Here is a 20,916-nt window from a genome sequence, read left to right as displayed (position 1 = left end):
CTACCTTATCCAGGTTTCTGGATGCCTGGTTATGTGGTGTGGCTGGTCAGGGCACAGCCATGATCTGTGTTGTGGCACTCCTTGCCCTCAAAATAGGGCTTGTCATTGGCCTGGTCCCATCATCCAGACCATGCAGTAGCTTCATGCACTGGCTGCGTGGAGGCCTCTTGAGCTGGGTGCACAGGGGCCCTGTGTGAGACTGCTTGCCTGGCTTGGGGAATGTGCAGGCACGGTGAGTGCTTGCTGCTGCAGTCTGTTCAGGGCTTTGTTTGGTCTTTTCTGCGAGGCCAGCAGGTGAGCTGGGACATCCACAAGCATTTTGGGGGTGGGTTGTGGCCCATGATAGGCACAGGCTGCTAAGTCTGTGACGTGGTCTGGGGCCATTCCTGGACACTTCAGCTTCAGTGGATGAAAGCTCCTTGAAATACAATTGGATCCACCCCACCAACAGTGTACAAGTAATGCATATCATGGTTAGCTCCAAAAATTAAATGACAGGAAGGCTCCTTAGACAGAAAGTTTCAAACCTGGGTTGGTAGGATAGGGTAGGATCCACCCCGCTTCCACCAACCAAAGTGTGGTTAATGCCAAACCATGCTTATCACCTGTGTCTAGAAGTAAGTAAAGTGCCATTTGGACAGTGGTCACCATTAACATGTCACACAAACCAGAATAAGTTCCAGCACAGAAAAGTAGGAGGCAACGCCCATACAAGAGGTGAGGAGGGAAGAATGCACTAACTTGGAGGGTGCATCTGATGGCCTGAGCATGGCTAATATAGTAGGCAACAGTACATCTGCACTAGGAAACTGGATCATGCACTTGTCATTGCAGAAATGTCCAATTTACCCATGCTTAGGGAAGCTCTGCATTTCCTATGAACACTACCATAATCAAAAGTTCAAATGTAGTTTGATATCAGTTTTTGAAAGTGTTAATTACTTTATCAAGTTAACTTGACTAAGGCTCAGACTGATTAGGTAAATATCACCCATCTCATACTATCCATAACATGCAACTTGCTGGCTCACGTAGCCTCAAGTTTGCCTCAGGGCTCTGGGCAGTAGAAACAAGAGATCTGATCCTGTTCGCTATCGGAAACCAAGCCCTCTGCACTTTAAAGACTTGTCTTTTAACAACATAAATAGTGAATCTTAGTGGAAACTGCAGGATTAAACCTCCTGTCACCCCCACCATAGGCTATTCACAACTAACTATGGCTAATAATGGCCTGCCAAACCGGGTCCTGAAACTAGAGTTTGAAATTGGTTTGTTAATCACAGTTAATCTTAACTATCATTTTGCTTGACAAGTGAACACATACATCCTGGCTTGTTGCACAGCACACCCTGCATGGCTACAGAGGGAAGGCAATGAAACAAGTATTTGCTCAGGCAAACCAGGATTTCAAAGATGGTCTGCAAGATGAATCCTAGTTTCACAAACTAACCACAATTAAAATAAAACATGGCGTCATGTTCTCTATGAACTGAGAGAATGTACCCCAGCATTTAAAATGTACAAGGAGAGACAGAAGAATAAAGGCAGTCACATGTAACTGTGGCACACTGAAATCCATAATCTACTCTATAGTCGTATTGGGATATTAATAAATAAAATATATGATCCAATACTGTTTCAATACAGTGCTATTTCAAAAAAAGATGTGGAATTTAAAATTCTCCCTTGAAAAATTTAAATTTGGATTTTAACAGTGAAACCTCCCTGATTGGTAATATGTTAAAAGGTACATGACTACAATTTCGGATCTCAGAATGGCGTATTTGCTTCACTTTGCATGTTATTTCCATTAGCTCCAGTCCATTAGCTAATCAGTCAATCCAGAAATCTTCCAAATCCAGCAATTATTAGCCTTGCACATAAAAAGATGCATCTAGCCAGGAAATGTGGCCTGAATAAGCACTGTCATGCACATGGAAAGGGTAACTAAGTGGGCAGCTATGTGCACAGAAGGCTGGTCCAGCGCATGCATCTTCTTTCTAAATTGGGATAATTTAAAAAAACAGTAATTAAAAATGACAAGATCAATGAATGTAGATGAAACCTTTTCATGTGTAAATAATATATCCTGTTCCTATAACAAATTGTAACAGATAACCTAATCGAGTTATCAAAGAATATCTATGGGAAGAGTGTAATGCCTGTTAATAAGAAGATTACATTAAAACAGGGCCCCCTTCCAAGTGCAAAAGAAGAAGCCCCCAGGCTTTTAATAGCAATAAAGTTGTTAAAGAGCTGTGTGCTTTGATAACAACAAAATATTCAATTAAGACTCTGAAGCTTCCACTGGATTGGGAAAATTGCACTGGGGACAAGTCAAGCATAATAACGTATCATTTTCATTTTACTCTTCCTATGTATTGCCAGCTTTCCTTCACTTATAAAAATGCATGATATTAATAACAGAGTTTTAAGATATTGATTATTAGGCTTAAGTGATGAGTGAGAAGAGATCCCTTCCCTCACTGCTTCAAGTGAACTTCTCTGGCCTGCTTTTTAAAAGGCGATGCGACACTGGGAGAGATGAGGAACAGGCCTTTTCCATCTAACGATCTCACTTGACCACTTCCATAATTAGGTCTGCTCAACACAGCTAAGTGATACTTGCTTTTCTCCAGCACCTGGTTGTTAATTAAAAAAAAAATTCTCCATCACTTGGTTGCTAATTTAAAAAAAACCCAATGCTGAAATTTGTCCTTTCAACAAACAAGAGCAGTAAACTTCTGAAATATAGTTAAATATATCTAAATTTACTCTAATCCAGAGAAGTCTCTTGGGAAATCACTACATCATTCGAATGCAAACTATTTTCTTCTTTCATTAAATCAGAGAGACACATTGCTAAATGGCTAGCCTCATATTCTATGCCTAGTAATTTAAAACTATCACATATTGAAAGAGATTTTTCCTAAGATGGTAATTTCTTTTAAAAAGCTAATAAACCACTAAAATACATGGGGACAATGCAGTCTCTTGCGTGTACGGCCCTGAAGGCAGCCGGATTTACATACCTCAGATGATTCCCACTGATGATAATGGCCATACACCCACTTGCTATGTTTTGAGCAGAGGGAAGGAAAAGGAACTCATTGAGCCCTACCAGGAATTGCTACTATCCCCCCTATATTAACTGGTGCCCTATCAAGAGAATTCATGTAATTTTCCAGTATTGTAATGAGAAGTGCCACCTGCTTAAATTACATTTTCATTCACCCTCCCAAGTAAAACAAGCCCATCTGAATTGCTGGTCTTGTAAAGAAACAGTGGCAAGTAAAACCTCAGCTACTAAATAACTTGGAAGGGATGGTGTAAATAAATCAGTTTTTGCTTCCTGCTGTTGTAGTTTAGTATCCTCCTTTAGTATCTGCCCAGCATGTCAGAAATCCAGGCTGACTGAAAGGAAATCAATGCCTTGGCCAGCAAAGCATAAAGGATGAATGAAAACTAAATTCTACCTCCCTTTCATTGTCCCTCCGAAACCTTCACTGCCGTTGCCTGCAGTTACTACAGTAAACCTTGGTGTGGGACAAGCATTTACAGTCCTCCTTCAAAGGCCTCTACCACACGGAGCCACCTTTCACAGTGCTGGGTATCCTGGAGGAATACAACTGCAGCACAGCAGAGTTCTGCTGGCTCTGCAGGACAGATACTGCCTTTTTGTTCTTCAGGATCCCTGTCCAGTGTGGCAGTGCTTCCACTACTGAAAAGTGAAACCAACTGCAAGGTGTTCACAAACTGAAAGCAACTACAGAAAAACAGGGAGGCCTCCGCCATGTGAGTTATTCATGAGAGTGACCAGGGCCCTTTTCACACTGCTTACCTGCTCCCGGCATGTTGTGAAATATCACGCAAAAAACGCGGAAGATAACGTCTTCTCGCGAGAGTTTTGCACGACATCATGCAAAACTCTTGCAAGAAGATGCTATCTTCTGAGGTTTTTGCGCGATATTTCGCAACGTTCCGGGAGCAGGTAAGCAGTGTGAAAAGGGCCCAGGAGAGTACAGCTCATCTCAATGATGGGATTTTGCTAGGATAATAATATTTGACATTTTTTCTTATGACTACTTAATAATTTTAGTAGTATTTAATAATAAACAACAACTACACATACTAGTACATAGATGCAATATAAATGCTGCTGCTGCTACTGTGAATAAACTGCTTGCAATTAAAAAGTAGAGAGATACCATTTGGAAGTAATTACAGTTATTTAGGTGTACAAGTAATTACAACTGCTAAGCTTAATATGGGATACACTTGTAATAATAATTACTGGTGTGATAGCAAATTAATGGTAAATGTCTGCTTTCCAATGCACCAGTTACTCTATATTTACTTAATTCATTCCTGAATTAATTTTTCCACAGTGCTTTCATGCATTGCACCATAGGATAACAAAGACTGCTTCCCTTGAACTCCGATGGGTGTTAATTATACTTGGCCCAGGGGATATTTAAGGTACTCCTCAGCGATCTGATTTGACCTTTTATTATCACAAAAGGACACCTTATGAATTATCAATTATAATTTGGAACAATTTTTTAAAAGTAACAGCACAAACTGTGTGTTGTGCTATACTGTTTTAAAATTAGATTAAAATAAGTAAATACAGAATACATGGGTGAAGTCAGCAGCAGCCCACACACGGCTTTCTCTGTGGTAGCCCCTAACCTGTGGAATGACCTGCCAGAGGAAATCAGAAGAGCCCCCACTCTCCTGGCTCTTTGTAAATGATGCAAAACCGAACTATTCAAAAAGGCTTTTTACTCAAATGGGAGGGCTGTATTGTAGGGATGGGTTTCAGGTGCTTTGCTAATGAGTTAGGGACCATAGACTTCATCACTATATTGCCTTACACATTATCTGCTGCTTTAAATATGTACTCCTATGTACCACCAGTGCTCCATGTTGTCCAGTGTTAGTTAGTTAATTATGTTCTGCTTCAGTATTTTTTCTACTCTGTATTGGATTCTTGCTAATACTATGTCTTTTAAACTTGTATCTATTTACCCTATGACATTGTTTATGGAAATGTCCTTGATACTGATTGTACTAATCTCATACTGTGTAATCCACCCTGAGTCTCAGTGAGAAAGGAGCACTATAAATGAAATAAATAAATAAAAAAATGAAACTCCATTATATCTCCAGTAAATTTTCAGCTAATAGCTAACAAGGAGGCCTACAGCCCCTTTATGAATCCACGTGCCAGTTTCATTCAGCCCAGAATCTCTTTCTTTTCATGCTCTCAGGGGAGCCAGTAGGTATTGATGTCACTTGACAGCTAGTGGTTGTTGTGGTTGGAATAGAACTGTGAATATAAAGGTCCTTGTAATGGGCAGGAGGCTGCCCTGCTCCTGAAAAGCAGAACAGCCACTCAGCTATTTCATCCCTGAAGCTATGGGGGTGCTGCTCCAGCATCCAATCACCTTTCAAAGGGGGGATAGAATACTGGAGGGAAACAGCAGCAAATGAAAGCTTGTTTGTATTTGAAGAATTAAAAGGAATTAAAATTGCAATCTGAAGCCACAATTAGCTTCTGCGCCTCAGTCAAGTTTCTCCTTTGAATGTTGGGAAACATAGGCTGCTGATCTGTTCTTTATAAACATAAATACATAAATAAATATTTGTTATTTTTATAAACTTGCTTCAGTGATGAGTTCTTCTTACTCACCACAAAACTTACAGCAGTGAATCCAAACCATTTATATTTCCTATCATAAGAACATCCAGTAGCTGAGGGAAAGGTTTACATTTCAAAACAAACCTAGTCCCCCCAAATTATAAGAGGCTGTGTAGGCTTCCTCAGTTGAAAGAAAATGGCTGTTAGAGTCCCATATTCCACTCAGCTGTGAAGCTCACTGGATGATGTGGGCTAGTCACTCTCAGCCTAATTTCCTTCAAATGTCTGTTGAGGATAAAATGTAGGAAAGATGAATCATGTATGCTACTTTGAGCCCCTTAAAGAAAGGGTATGATAAAAATGTTAAAGACAGGTAGATACATAGAGAGAAAGAGACTTTTCCACTACTTCTAGCCTTCTCTGAAATAGGCTTCTTTTTGATATTCTGGAAGGCTTTTCAGACAGACTCATACTTTAAAATTGTTGGTTTGCAGTGCAAAGTGGGTTTTACCATATATTTTGTCGTATATTATTGTTACCCACACAATGGTGGACTCTTCTACTCCTCATTTATATTCAGAATAACTTACTCACCTGATGACTGTCTGAAGTTTTTCACAAAGGACCGTGAAGACAGAGACAACATCATCACAAAGGGACTCCACTGTAGAATCTGCAAAAGGGGCAAAGGACACATATTAGAGCCAACAGGCAAGTATATACTTAACTACATCCACATTAGTCATTTGCAGAATGGTCGTGAACATATATAATGTTTTAAGCCAAGCTTTTCATCTTAGGCCATGTTCCATGCTTCCAATTCAGTGCTTCAGCATAAAATTAGTTGGGAACCAACATACACTGAGGAAAATCATGTACGCTCATGTGGCTAGAGTTGCTGTGCAGAGTGGGTTGTATGGATTTATGCTTCTCTGTGAAGCGGGTAGGAAGCTGTCATGTTCAGTGGATATGCACAAATTCTCCATGCAGACTCCACACCTGCACTTACTACATATGACAGACTGTTTTGCTCTGCTGACAATTTCTTTTCTGTACTTAGCTGAAAGCACTGAAACTGCCATATTACTTATTTTATTCCCCATAAAAATTCACCTCCATAGGCAAGTTCTTACAATGTGTTTATTCAGAAGTAAACACTACTCAACAAATCGGACTCTTCCTCCAATTCTACATTTATTCCTTTGTGTTCAACTTAATTATTTCCTATTTTCTCATGAATCGGTGAGTAATTATCAGTTTTAGCTCCCTGGATGCAGGTGGGGACTTTTGGTGCTGCTTTTCACTTTTCACTTTTTTATTATTTTATAATTATGCTACTATGATCATAAACAACACAATAATAATGGTAGCTTTGCATGTGAAGCAATGAGGATAACATAAAGGAATAATAGCTTTGAAAAACAACAATTGCAGCATCAGGGTGTTCACTGTGGGCAGTCAAAATGCTATTGAGGCTTTCCTTAGAGGTATGATACCTTCATATGTTCCTTTGCTTTTCCTTTTATATTAATTTATTATATTAATAAATACTTAATAAATAAATACTTCCCCTTTCTCATTAATAAATAAATACTTCCCCTTTCTCATTAGTTATCACCACAACAAAGGTATCAAAAAGACACAGTGAATGCAGTGAACTGCCAACATTGTCTGGATTCTCCATTTAAACCAGTTAAAAAAGGACTTCCTATTCCAGTCTAAGCAGCTGTGCATTTCCACCCATTACAGAAGTCATCGGAAATAGGCAAGGGCTGTTCATGAGTGAGGCGAGAGCGGGTAATTATCTATGGCTTATATCAAATTGTTGAAGAAAAAACATAAATTACCCTTTCAGGCTTTTGACAGAAATGTTCTTTGCATCTGTAACATCCTAATTTTAGCAACTTGTCTCTGAGTGCTCTGTCACTAGAATCATCTTGGGGAAATAATCAAATATGCTTTATATATGGCATAGGAATGAAGCGTAAGATAAAAGATGACAGTTTTCTAGTATCTGAAAAGACACTGCTCCATTTGGAAAATCCATAATGCTTGAACAACTGCAGGACAATAGCAATAAACTGTGAGTAGTGAGGAATGAAAAGTAGAAACTGTAAATATGATGATAATGAAAATATCTAAAGGAGAAAAAAAAGGAGATTTTTTTTAAAAAAAAAAAACTGTGAATAGATACCTGTGCTCTTGAACCCTTGCAGAATTGCTTGGCCTTCAGTTATCTACCAAGAAAAAATGAATAAATGTACAGGCATTAGTACAATTTACCTAAGGCCATATTTTACTTAATAGACATTGAAGGAAGCCAGGAAGCTAACTCCATGTCTGAAAGTAAGTGGTTTGAATATATGCAATTATGTTGGAGAAAGAAAAAGAACAGCACCATGTGCTCGAAATGTTATACAAGAGATTCCAAGCTAATTGCATATACCTTAACCAAAATATTTGAAGATATTTCTGTCACCAAAGTTATTCATAGGAGTGTTAACTTGTCAGTAAACTTAAAAAGACAAACATCTTGAAAATCATAGGTAAAGCATATATGCCTTTTCTTTTCACTCAAATTATTCACCCCATCCACTTTCAAACTTGCAGTTTGCAGAGTTCGTTAGCTTGGAGTTCCCCATGAAGGCCTTGTCTATATCTAGAACTGTTAATCTATAGTTTATTTACTTTATTTATAACTTGTTCTCCTCACTGAGACTCAGTGATGATACAACATTGTGTGATTGGTGCTTCTGTGTTCAAGGTGCTTCCTAGCAATAGTGGGCAGAGATTATTCTAACCATTTCCAGTTCAAACAATCATTCACAAATTGCCAATGTTTAACTTATAACTTACATTTACTAGTTGTATTTTTGAAGCTTTTAGAAATCTTTTCTGTTCTTGAGCATAACTTTCACTGTGCTGTGATCTGTTTCAGTTTTGTATCCTTGACTATCCTAAATTCTAATAATAATTTTATTTATTTAAAACATATGCCGCTTTTTCAACCAAATAGGGTCACCAAGACAGTGAACAACAGATATTAAAACATTTAAAACATTAACATTTAAAATGTATATAAATACAATAAAAACATATAGACATACAAACACACACACACAACCAGGGAGGAGTACCAATAAGAGTATACTGGGGGTATGCAAAGCAAAACAAAAAAGTCTTCACCTGCTGGCAGAATAACAACAGTATGCTTATATACTGGCCTTCTGGAGAGATTACTGCCACACTCACAGTGGTGGACAAAATCAGTGTATTATTATCCCCACAGTACTGCTGGGGAGCTGGGGCTGGGGGGAGTGGCTAACCCAAGGCCACCTGCTGAGCTCATGGCAGTTGTGAGATTTTTACCAGCAGAGTGCTGATTTGCAGCCCAGACATTTAATCACTATGCAACAGCATAGGGAGACAGATGAATCTCCCTGGGGAGAAAGTTCCAAAGTTTCGGCAAGTGAGAAGGCCTTTTTTCCATGTTGCTACCCATCTAGCCTCATGTGTCAGGGGCATCTGAAACAAGGTCTCCAAAGGTGATCGAAGTGGGAGAAGGCAGTTCTTAAGTCATGTTGATCTCAAGCTATATGAGGCTTTATATCCACCCAAGCTCATCAACAATTTTTATCTTGTATGTGAAGAGGCAACATTTAGTGCAACAAACAATTTTGTGATCAGTTTGCCTAAAAATACTGAAGCAGTAATCTCAGCACTGGATTGTAATAATATCACAAAAGTTAAACAGTATGCAGCTTTTGCCAGCAGTACTAATGCTCAGAATTCTCTGGCCTGATCCTAAATGATAAGCAAAGTATTGTATTTAAAAATACATCAAATGTTAAATTTGAAATGTATCCATCAACTGCAGGAAATACAAACCATTTATTTATTTATTTATTTATTTATTTATTTATTTATTTATTTATTTATTTATTTATTTATTTATTTATTTATTTTATTTCTTCAATTTATATACCGCCCATCCCCAGGGGCTCTGGGCGGTGAACAGTTAAAATCGTTAAAATCGTTAAATACAGTTAAAATACTGTATTAAATTCCTAAGAACTTTGGTAAATAATTTCTGCTGAGTTTTTGCATATACTAGTCACGTTTAAAAAAAGAAAGGCCAACGATTTTTATATATAAAGACAAGTGTCCTGACTCACTCATCAACACCCAGCCCAAACCCCTGGACCTAGAAGCGTGAAATTTGGGCAGGACGTTCCTTTTGTGATGTAGGGGCTCACTAAGAAGGGATTTTAAGAAATTCGCCCCCAAGGGGGTAAAAAGGAGTAAAATCTGTTTTCGCACAGGGATACAGCTTCCCTGTACGGCTGTGCAGGGTCCTCCCCACTCCCCCGGCCAACTGCCATTCTTCCCTGAGGTCATTTGCATATGCAGCCTTGATTGATTATATTCTAAAGAGTATATACTTGCTATTGGGAGTCACTGAATGTGTCCTGAGGTAAAAATACACCTCTCAGTCTAGGGTTGCCAATCTCCCTGTGGGGCCTGGCTTTCCTGTGTGGCTGGGAGACTGATGGGTCAGCTATGGATCTTTGTGTTCTGAGGTAAAAATTAGATAAAGGAAGAAAGACAGTACAAGACTCCTGAAAAGGGATTTTATATAAAAGTCAGTATGGCAACTGAGTTTTTAAATGTTCATGGGGAGATGGTGCACAACCTATTTAGGGGTTATTTCAATGCGAACCTCTCACATGAACCTGCCAAAGTGCCCACCACACCAATCCCTCCCTCAGTCCAACTCCACCTCACACTTCTTGCAGCCATCATCTCTTACTGCCCCCAAGAAGCCTCCTGGCAGATGATATACAAGATATACCGATGCTAAAAGGAGGAAGCAACTTAGAGATGCGGCAAAGAAATATGCACATCGTACTCCTGTGGTGCACTGAGCAGCAGTGGCCAAGTACCAGCAAGTCCCAAGTCCAAGGGAAAGGTGACCATCCCTGCAGGCCTGGGCACAGTAGTGACAACCCTAGCAGACCTAACAGTCATGATATACCCTGATATCGCCACTATCAGGGAGTAGTCCATGGATGGGCTGTGCAAGCGTGCCATTCTGACCCCCAAGAACAACAAGGCTGCCATCATTAATGAAACACAACTCCCTCGAAGGGGCAGAAATGGAGTACAGATCTGTGGACTCAGTGGTGCAAATGGATGATGCGGTCCACTACTCTGTGGAGTTCCTCAACATGCTCAGCCCACTTTGCTTCCCAGCCCACAAGCTTCTCCTCAGAGTGGGGGCTCCAGTGATGCTGGTCCAGAACTGCAGCTCACCCAAACTCTGCAATGGCACCAGACTATGAGTGAAAGCCCTCCACAGGAATATCATTGAGGCCACATTGGTCATCAGCAGTGCTTGGGGTGAGTTGGTGTTCATACTACGCATACCATTCATACCATCAGATAACCTCTCCGAGTTCAAGAGACTGCAGTTCCCCCTCAAGGTCTTTTTTGTTATGACGATCAACAAGTCCCAGGGGCCGATACTGAAGGTGGCAGGAATTGACTTGAGGGAGGACTGCTTCTCACATGGGCAGTTCTATGTGGCCTGCTCCAGACTGAGCTCACCCAGCAGCCTGGTGATCCTGAAGGGAAAATCACCAATGAGGTCTATAAAGACGTCTTTCGGTAGAAAAAAAAGTTGTACGTATTTTTCACTTTATTTATTGCACTACAATCTTTTCCTTTAAAAAATCTCTTCAATAAATGTGACATTTTGAAATTCACTTCATCAGTTTTAGGCATCAACATGCTTCACTTTATTCAAACACTTTTGTGAAGCTCGGGTACTATGCGATTATACTACAAAATCAACTCAACCACCCCCCTAACCAAAAATTGTTACATACCCATAAATATTATAACTGGATTTAAAGTAGTTAAATACTATAGCGAAGCACCGGCATCAAGCTAGTCTATACTGATAAAGACAAGTTTTCCGACTGACTCATCAAGCCCAAACCCCTGGACACAGAAACATGAACTTTCCTTTCATGATGTAGAGACTCACTAAGAAGAGATTTTAAGAAATTCGCCCCCAAAGGGGGTAAAAATAGTTAAAATGTATTTTCCCATAGAGATATGGCTTCCCTGTGTGGCTTGCAGGGTGCTCCTCCCCTCCCCCACCAACTGCCAACTTGGCCACTATTCCCTGAGGTCATTTGCATATGCAGACTGATTGGTCATCACCCCAATATTCTAAACAGTATGCAGTTGCTGTTGGGAGTCATTGAATGTGTCCTGAGGTAAAAATACACCTCTCCTCTAGGGCTGCCAAGCTCCCTATGGGGCCTGGCTTTCCTGGGTGGCTGGCAGGCTCCTGCCTGCTTGCACCCCCTTCTCTCCGATTGGTCAGCTGTGGAACTCTGTGTTCTGAGGTAAAAATCAGGTAAAGGAAACTGCAGACAGTTGAAGAAAGGCAGTAACTGGATTTAAAGTAGTTAAATACCGTAGCGATGCACGGGTATCAAGCTACTTAGCTGTATAAATAGCTGTATCTGTATAAGGTCTCTTGTCTGAATCATATACTCTGACCCTCTGCTGCTGCTCACCTGGCCAGCAGTGGGAAAGGAGGGGAAATGGAAGGAGGCAGGCCAGGACACAGGCTGTGGATGTGGATGCACAGTCGTCCTTGTTCCAAGCTGAAAACTTCATTTTTGATGCAACCTGGCAGCAATGGGCTGCCCCATGGCCAATTCAGTAAACATTAGAAGAGAATTTGTCATTCAAAAACTGCTGCAAGGGCTGACTGGGCCTGCGGCTTGGTGGCACCATCCATTTTGTTTGCCTCCACCTTTTCAAATGCCAAAACAGCCCCTCACAACTGTTTCAGCGTTTGAAAAGATGTTTAGATTGCATGGTGTTGTCATGCCATGGCCCATGGGCCTGATGATTTTGAATTTTCATCAGCTAAATTATCTTCTAAAATGGTGTCGGCGGTCACAGATTGGACCTGTGGCCACTGTAACATCTAACCTGATTCTCCATACAGTCCAAACGAGTGGCACAGCATATGTTTTACAAGAATAAAATCCAAATTTCATGGTCACACTATATATGTGTAATGCTTATTGTGATTATTGTGCTTTAAAAAAAACCCAACCAAGTGATTTTACTCTGTCTGGGGATTCAAGTGCTGCTGAATCCTTTCCCTTAATTCTTCTGTTTGCTCAAAGTAACTCTACTCCATACTGTTTTCTCATTTACACAGGAAAAATACACAATCCCATCCCCCCCCTTGGGAAACAAAAACACCTCAGGGAGGGGGCAGTTTGAACACAGAAATGACTGGCAAAGAAACAATTAAATAGCTTATTTTCTTGGCTGATCCTCCACTCAACCTGAAGCTGCTAATGGCTACACTGCATTTTTAACAAAAGAACCTTACAGAAAAACATTCAGGGAACTGCATGGGCTGTGCAGCTTGATTCTCAAGCTGTTATTTTCAGTTAAAGGATCTCAAGTGAAAGGGCTGACAAAGATGTCAGTCTGGAATCCCAGAGAACCACAGGCAGGCAGCAGTAGCTAGATGTTTACTGGTTTGATTCTGTATCATGAATGGCAGTAAAACATTCTATTATTCTTGGGTGACACTGGGTGGTATCTACAGCTTTTCATTTTGCAAAAGAGGAAGGAGGAGATTACTTTGATCACCAAAAAGTCTATGCTGGGGATTGTGGAAGTAAAATGGACAAAAGCCACAAGAGATCAGGGATGCAATTAGGAAGGAAAGTAAGCAAACGGAATCAGAAATGCTAGAAAAATTATATCATTGAAAGATGTGTATTCAAGTTGCCCTCACTTATCAGTGCACCCCACTATGGATTCTTAGAGTAGAAGAAAGCAAATATGTGGCAACTACCACTACATAATTTCTTGCCATTAAAAATTCTGGTCTATCCTGACGAAGTCTTTGGGAAATACTGGACATGTCAGGTTTTGATTTGCTTTTGTCTTACAGTCATAAAGACAATAGTGATTTTTAAAAATAAATCCATAAAGCACACAAAAAAGCAGACTGAGGGCCCAGTCAGAAACTCTGATGTATTTACTGTTGCCAGAGGACTCACTGTTTCATCTTGTTTTTGTCGTAACTGTAAAGTCAAGTCACTCAGCATCTGGCTAAGGGTTGCCCGGACAGCTGTATTAATACTCCTCTGATGATAGCTGGAGACATAAGTCTCAATGCAAACCTGATGAGGTTAAAAATGACAGTTGCAAGAAGATAGTAAGAGCAATATATTTTTAAATCATTGTGGATAGTATAAACCATATAGCATTATTTTGGACACTAGTCTTAACACTGAAATGTTCATTCCTTATAGCATTATTTAAACTATGGTAATATAACCCCCAAACTATTCACATTCAAACTCAGTGGCTACTTGCCTGAGTGAGTTCCCCTCCTCCAATTCTGACAGAGAATGCTTGTTTCCTTATGAGTTAGCCCCCCCCCCCAATTACAGTGGGAATCCATGCCCAGATCCCTAGACATGGAACTGAACTGCAAAAAGCAGCCCCAGGAGAGGGGAAATATAGATTAGGGCTGTGATGCTGGAAAGGTTTTTTTTAAAAAAACACTGCCTTGCCCTGTGCTGTTTCAGTCAGAAATCCCTCCTCCCCACACCTGCTACAAAAAAAGTCAGCATGGCTCCTGTCTTGTTTTTTTGTTCATGCTTAGGTAAGCAGCTCAAGGGGACATTTCTAATTTTAAAAAAAGCATAGGGGAGAAAAGATGAGCCCCCATTCTTTAGAACTCCAGTCCACATCAGTCTCTCCCCAACGGGCACCTTTTCTGCAGCTGAATTGCAAGATTTGAACATGGATTTTCAACATCATACATATATTGGTTAAATGTCTGAAGGAAACAAGTAAGCATTTGCTCTTAAAACAGCAGAAGTAACACATGCCAGTAGCCCTTGAGACTGGACTTCTGTTTTTTTGGTAGTTCTTGGTGGAGAGTGCGCTCAAGTCATAGCTGACTTATGGCGACCCTCTGAGACTAACAGAGGTGGTTTGCCATTGCCTGCCTCTGCAACCCTGGTCTTCGTTGGAGGTCTCCCATCCAATTACTAACCAAGGCTGACCCTGCAAGGTGATAAACATCTGTTTCAGACTGAGCTCACTTGATTGTCTGCTCCTACATACATACATTCCCTCCAGAGAGAAAACCAGAAAACAGTAAGGTCAGTTCTAGACTAATTGTGTGTGCGCGCACATGTGTATATGTGTGTGGGTTCAATTATGAGAATTCCCACATGCATAACTAGATGATTGTTAATAGCATCTAAAATGATAGTGTCTTTACATTTTTAGTCATTTGTTTAAAAAAAACAAGGTATTTTGACAATTCTACACATTTCAATTTGTAGTTCACACTTCTAAAAGATCACTTAGAACAAAGCAAAACATTGCATTAGTTGATATCAAGTCAGTAATGCAGCATGCCCACCAGCTCTTTATCACAATTAAAGCTATATGAGTAATTAACTGAGTCGCTACCTGCTTAGTTGGTGATGGTAAAGCTTATTTCATCAATTGCCTGAGCTTAGTTATCAACGGCAAAAGAAGACTTACCTCAGCAATCTTCAGCACTGAACTCCCATTCAGCTCAAATGTAGGAGTGTATGTTATACAGAGCAGAACCTATAAGGAAGGAAAAGCAAAAGACAGGCGCTTTAATCTAATGACTCCCTGAAATTGGCTTTGCTGACCAAGGTTGTATCCACTAGACCAGCAGCAAGACCATCACATGTCCCCTCTTTAAGTTGATAAAAGAATCATATGGCTGGAACAGGCTAGCCAGAAACTAAGTTCCAATCTCTCTCCAGAAACAGGACCACAAAAATGTACTTCTAAAAGCTAGAACAGAGATCAGGAATAAAGAAGGTACATGACATAAAAATGTGTGTAGAGACGAGGGCTTAAGTAAGTTAGCCCCACTGAACTTCAATAACTAGAGAGGAACCAAAAATCAAGTTTCCCCTACACATTCTCCCCTCCTAACATTCAGGGTTACCTCAATTGGACACTACAATGGCACCTAGGATCGGACCCATGTACACCGCTGTGATTTTAAAGCAATTTAAAAATGCCGTGAGGACCCAATTCAGCGTGGCATCTGAAGCACACATGTCTCACCCACCCCTGCAGCTGTTTTGGCACTTGAAAAGGGATGGGGGAGAAAAGAACAAGAGTGCCTTAGTATGCTGCACTCTAATGGTGGCAAGAGAGTAAGCCAAATCACAGGTGCCATGGGACAAAATGTTGCCTTGTGGGAGATTCAAAATAGCCAAAACTCTGGGGAGAGGATTTATAGAGGCAGCCAGGGATGTAAGCAACCTGGTTTACATTTGCAGCAGGATGAGGTAGTAGAAGGGGAAATACTACAAAACAGGTGAGGGTTGGGTGAGCCATTTTTAAATTTTCCCGTATATAAAATAAATTTCCTGCAAGTGGAAAAATAATACAGCAGAAAGTAGGCTAAATAAGATAGGCATGTTTTTTTTACATGCATGGCATCAAGGTCATGACACAACTTTCAAAAATGCTGTCCTGGGCTGTAGTCTGAAGTGCCACAATCCATTTAACTATTTCAAGATTCTTCCACTTTGATTCTTCTTGAGGACTGAAAGAAATTTACAGAGGAGACCAAAACTACTTTAGGAATGCAAACTACATTGGCTAAGGCTATCAACTGAATGTATTTACCAAACTATGCCCTCAAGTTTACAAACTAGCCTGGAGCAATAGTGTCCAGAGCCAGCACTGCAGCATAGCCCAGTCAAAGCTGGGACCAACAAAGCAACACTGGCCAGCCACCCTTCTGAGGACTACCCCTCCTGGGGTCCCCTGAAGGAACTTACCAGGCTCCCATAAGCCCTGTGAGGGAGTGGCTAGGAAGGCTCTGGCAGCAGAGGCTACCGCTGAGATGAACAGCAGCCAAAAGAGCTCCCATGACAAAGAGACTGCCAGTGGGATGAGAAACAGGCTGAGGAAACAGCCACTGGCAGCGGGGGAGCAAGGCACACTGCAAGGCCCTGCCTGCTCCAAAGATGTGGATGGGTCTGCAATACCCAGCCACAACTTCATCAGCTGGAACCACAGCAGCTTCGGGGCAGGGCTCACTACAACCACCAGCAGAATAATGGCTGTGTCCTCCGGCCTGGCCTAAGATTAAGGTTGTTAGTAGAGGTGGGTACAAACTGGGAAAATGCCATGGACCTCCGGCCCATGATCTCTGAATTTTCATGGAACACAGACCATGAACTTTTCACAGATCAGCCCGTTCATGGACTGGTTCATCGGTCCATGGTCTATCACGTGTGGGAGCCCTGGCACTGCCCCCTTCACACCCAAAGAGCCCAATCTTGCAGGGAATCTTCAGCAACCTCTCCTACAGCCACCCTCCAAGTCTGGACAAGATTGTATTTCGGACGTCCGAGTTACAGACCCCCCAAAGTGGCTGCCCCCAGGAAACTTCCAGTAGATACTAGGAGTCGCAAATGCCAATTGACTTGCATTGGCTTACAGCGCCAAAAAGTTGTAATGAAGCAAACTCAAACAGAAAAGTGTGGGGGAAGGGCCCCTCACTAACCACATAAATACCTTCCCAGCCATTGCCTAGGGAATTAATTCTTGCTTCTTGCATGCATAGAGAAAAATGGGAGCCCTCTGGTTGGCAGGCAGAGCTGTCTATCAAGGTTTCAAGGGCTAAGATTGGTGTTTCGATGGCTGCAGAACATCCATCCCTTCCATTGCCTAGGGAATTCATTCTTGTTCCTTGCATGCATAGAGAAGAATGGGAGCTCTCTGGTTGGCAGGCAGAGCTGCCTATCAAGGTTTTGAGGGCTAAGATTGGTGTTCCCATGGCTCCAGAATGCCCATCCTCTCCATTGCGTAGGGAATTAATTCTTCCTCCTTGCTTGCATGGAGAAGAATAGGAGCTTTCTGGCTGGCAGGCAGAGCTGCCTCTCAAGGTTTGGAGAACTAAGATTGGTGTTCCCATGACGGCGGAACGTCCATCTCCTCCATTGCCAAGGGAATTAATTCTTGCTCCTTGCATGCATAGAGAAGAATGGGAGCTCTCTGGTTGGCAGGCAGCGCTGACTATCAAGATTTTGAGGGCTAAGATTGGTGTTCCCAGTGGTGCAGAATGTCCATCCCCTCCATTGCCTAGGGAATTAATTCTTGTTCCTTGCATGCATAGAGAAGAATGGGAGCTCTCTGGTTGGCAAGCAGCGCTGCCTATCAAGGTTTTGATGGCTGTAGAATGTTCATCTCCTCCATTGCCAAGGGAATTAATTCTTCCTCCTTACTTGCATAGAGAAGAAGGGAGGTCTCTAGTTGGCAGCCAGAGCTACCTCTCAAGGTTTTGAGGGCTAAGATTGGTATTCCCATGGCTGTAGAACATCCATCTCCTCCATTGCCAAGGGAATGAATTCTTGCCCCTTGCTTGCATAGAGAAGAAGGGAGCTCTCTGGTTGGCAGCCAGAGTTGCCTATCAAGTTTTTTATGGGCTGAAGGTCTGCAGACGTCCCCTCCCTTGCCTAGTTAATTGATAGATCTGTGCCAGGATGTCTGGACTCACGGACCATGGACTGACGAACAGGCCCAAACGGACTAAAGTTCATGAAAAATTTGAGTCCCACAAACAGCGTGCTTGCGAATGACGAACCGGGCAGGTTGCTGTTCAATTTAGGTCAATTTCCTGGTCCATGCCCACCTCTAGTTGTCAGGTCTCCTTACCCTCTGGTGGGAGGGGGGAAGACCTGCCTCTTACCTCCTTCTTGCATTATTTACTCTTCACTTGTGCTCGCTGTGCGTGATTGTTCACTTCCTGTGATGTCACTGTGAAGTGGCAGTGGACGAGCCTGCTTCAAAGCAGGCTGATTTGGGCTCCAACCAGGCCCAATTCAGTCCATCTGGGGCCCAAATCGGCCTGCGTTGAAGTGCAGGAGTGCTCCCGGGGTGGTGCAATGACATCAGTAATGTTGTCATGCCACCCCGGGAGTGTGGCTGGGAGAACTGTTCCTGTGCCTTCCTCCCCTGCTGGCCAGGTAGTGGAGGCAGGGGGTGGAGGGTGAAAGCAGGGGATCCCCCACCCCATAGAAGAAATGGGATCCCTACCTATGATTTAACAGACAAGGACAAGGGATGTAGCCCTAACAAGGTGGAGAGACTGGGTCAGATGGAGTGCATCTCAGGGAGGTGAGGTAAGGCTGGGGAGAAGCTGTGTTGCAGCCCCTTGTCCAGGTTTATGCCTCATGGGAGAACTACCTCTGAATGACAAAAGCAGCCTACAGGGCAGAAAGACAAGCTTCCTGAGTTGAAGTAACCCCAGCCTATCCCTTGCCTACTTCTGAGGCCAGAGAGATACCCTTTGAGGGTGATGGTAGACCTAACAACAGCTGGAGTGAGACCACACAGGACTATGGCACCATCACAGTGGAAGGTCAGGCAGCAACCCCATGTCCAGAGGAACCCCACAGATAGCAATATTTTGTTCTATCAAGTTTTAATATACAAATTGAGATGAGATTATACAACATGTAAAAAGACACAAAGCACTAGAAATATTTTGTTTCAAAGGGTTATAGAATAATTGTATTGGAGTATATGTGTGTAAATTTTAATAAAGCATCTGCCAATTGCAACTGGGAAATCAGTGATTCTACCCAAACATAATATGGAGAAAATAAGATGGAAATAGAATCATCCCAGTCAACAAGTTAGGTATTAATTAATTTGAAGATTCTCTTCTGATATTATTACTGAGTTCTCTCTCAGTACACGTTAGATAATTCAAGGAAGAGGGAGAAACCCTAAAGAAAGAGACTGGGGAGGACAACTGCTATAATACACTGTTGTTACTTAAATTTGACCATCATCTCAGATTTTTGGGTATTACTATTTGTAAAAATATGTGCAAATCACTACTGAAAAGTACAGTATCAAAGCCTTTAAGATATTCAAGAAAGTTGCTATCCTAGGCCTTACTCCTCCAACCTGCAATGTTCCATGATATAATTTTACTTATTGGGGAAGGAAGGATTTGGATGGCAGTTTGTGAGTCCATCGATTATGATGAGTTCTTCCAAACAGTTGTTGACGTCATGATGTACACTGCCATTGTCAGCATCCGCCTACTTTGACTCCAGTAGCATGGTTGGTTATTCATGGTTTCCATCCTGAACTGAAGCAAAGCCATCAATCACTAGAGGGGCTTGAAGAGTGTTGACTTGAATCAGCATCCCTCTTGACATTCTAGATTTTTGCAGGGTGTCAATTAGAGACATTAGCCCCTCAGGTAGTAAGGGGAGGTCTGAGCTGACTATTATCTGAAGTACTTTTAAGTAGGCTTACTCGTACAGCTTCCAATCTATCTTGCAATTGTTGCCTTCAAATCTGCAGGGATTAAAGTACAAAATGCTTGATGAATGGCTATAGGCTGGAACTAGGGAATTATCCTATACTTTTGTGTGGCCATCATGAGAATTTCAAAGAAATGTATAACACAACTAATAAACATTAATAAAGCAATAATAAGTAGAAGGTAACAAAAGACAGGTCACTAAAATTAATAATCTTTCAACTCCCAGAGATCTTAAAAGAGGTTCTTAAAACTCAGTCTGCAACATTTAAAAAACAGCGTGGACATTACGAAGGATACCACTGGAAACAAACGTGCTGAGCATGGAAGAAAATCCTGTTACTCATGATGATTACTTGCACTGGCAAACAATTAAATTGCTTCTTATCTTGCTAATGCTCTTAGGAAAGTTGTTTCCATAAATGAGTGACTCATAATGAAGGCTGTGGATACTAATTACTGCTGAGTGCTTCCTGTATTAAAACAAGAAAAATATTGCTTTGCTCTCTGGTTGTCCAGAATGTGAATACTAATAATTTAATGAACTTTCCAAACCAATGAGCAAAAAATTCTCTGAAAGATACTACTCAACGGAGTTTGGCAGCCTATGAGCCATTTTTATATGGTCTATGAGCTCTCCAATCTTTAGCCTGCATGGTTGCAAGTGAATGCATGAAAACAAGAGGGATCAGGGCTCCAAAATCTTTAAAATAATTAAGTAAAAAAGAAAATTCCCAATAACCCAATATCACAATTTTTAAAAAAAATGGTTTCTAAAATGACTATGGTTTTAGGTGAGCAGCTGTGTTGATCTACAGTACAACAGCAAGATGTAAGGCAAGGAGCACCTTAAAGACCAATA

The 20,916-nt window shown here is 41.4% G+C and overlaps 1 protein-coding gene across 1 annotated transcript in view; it reads right to left on the bottom strand.

Moving 5' to 3' along the window:
• ARFGEF3 (ARFGEF family member 3) overlaps window positions 1-20,916 on the bottom strand; it is a 130,464-nt gene that overhangs the window by 61,288 nt on the left and 48,260 nt on the right. Inside the window, exons 5-8 of the mRNA XM_054983266.1 lie at window positions 15,260-15,328; window positions 13,753-13,875; window positions 7,839-7,881; window positions 6,239-6,317 (exon numbers count right to left, since the gene is read on the bottom strand). Coding sequence (XP_054839241.1) covers window positions 6,239-6,317; window positions 7,839-7,881; window positions 13,753-13,875; window positions 15,260-15,328 — 314 coding nt within the window. The remainder of the gene's footprint in view (window positions 1-6,238; window positions 6,318-7,838; window positions 7,882-13,752; window positions 13,876-15,259; window positions 15,329-20,916) is intronic.

Source organism: Eublepharis macularius, chromosome 1, assembly GCF_028583425.1.
Source record: "Eublepharis macularius isolate TG4126 chromosome 1, MPM_Emac_v1.0, whole genome shotgun sequence".
Taxonomy (NCBI): domain Eukaryota; kingdom Metazoa; phylum Chordata; class Lepidosauria; order Squamata; family Eublepharidae; genus Eublepharis; species Eublepharis macularius.
This window is presented reverse-complemented; position numbering and strand designations above follow the sequence as displayed.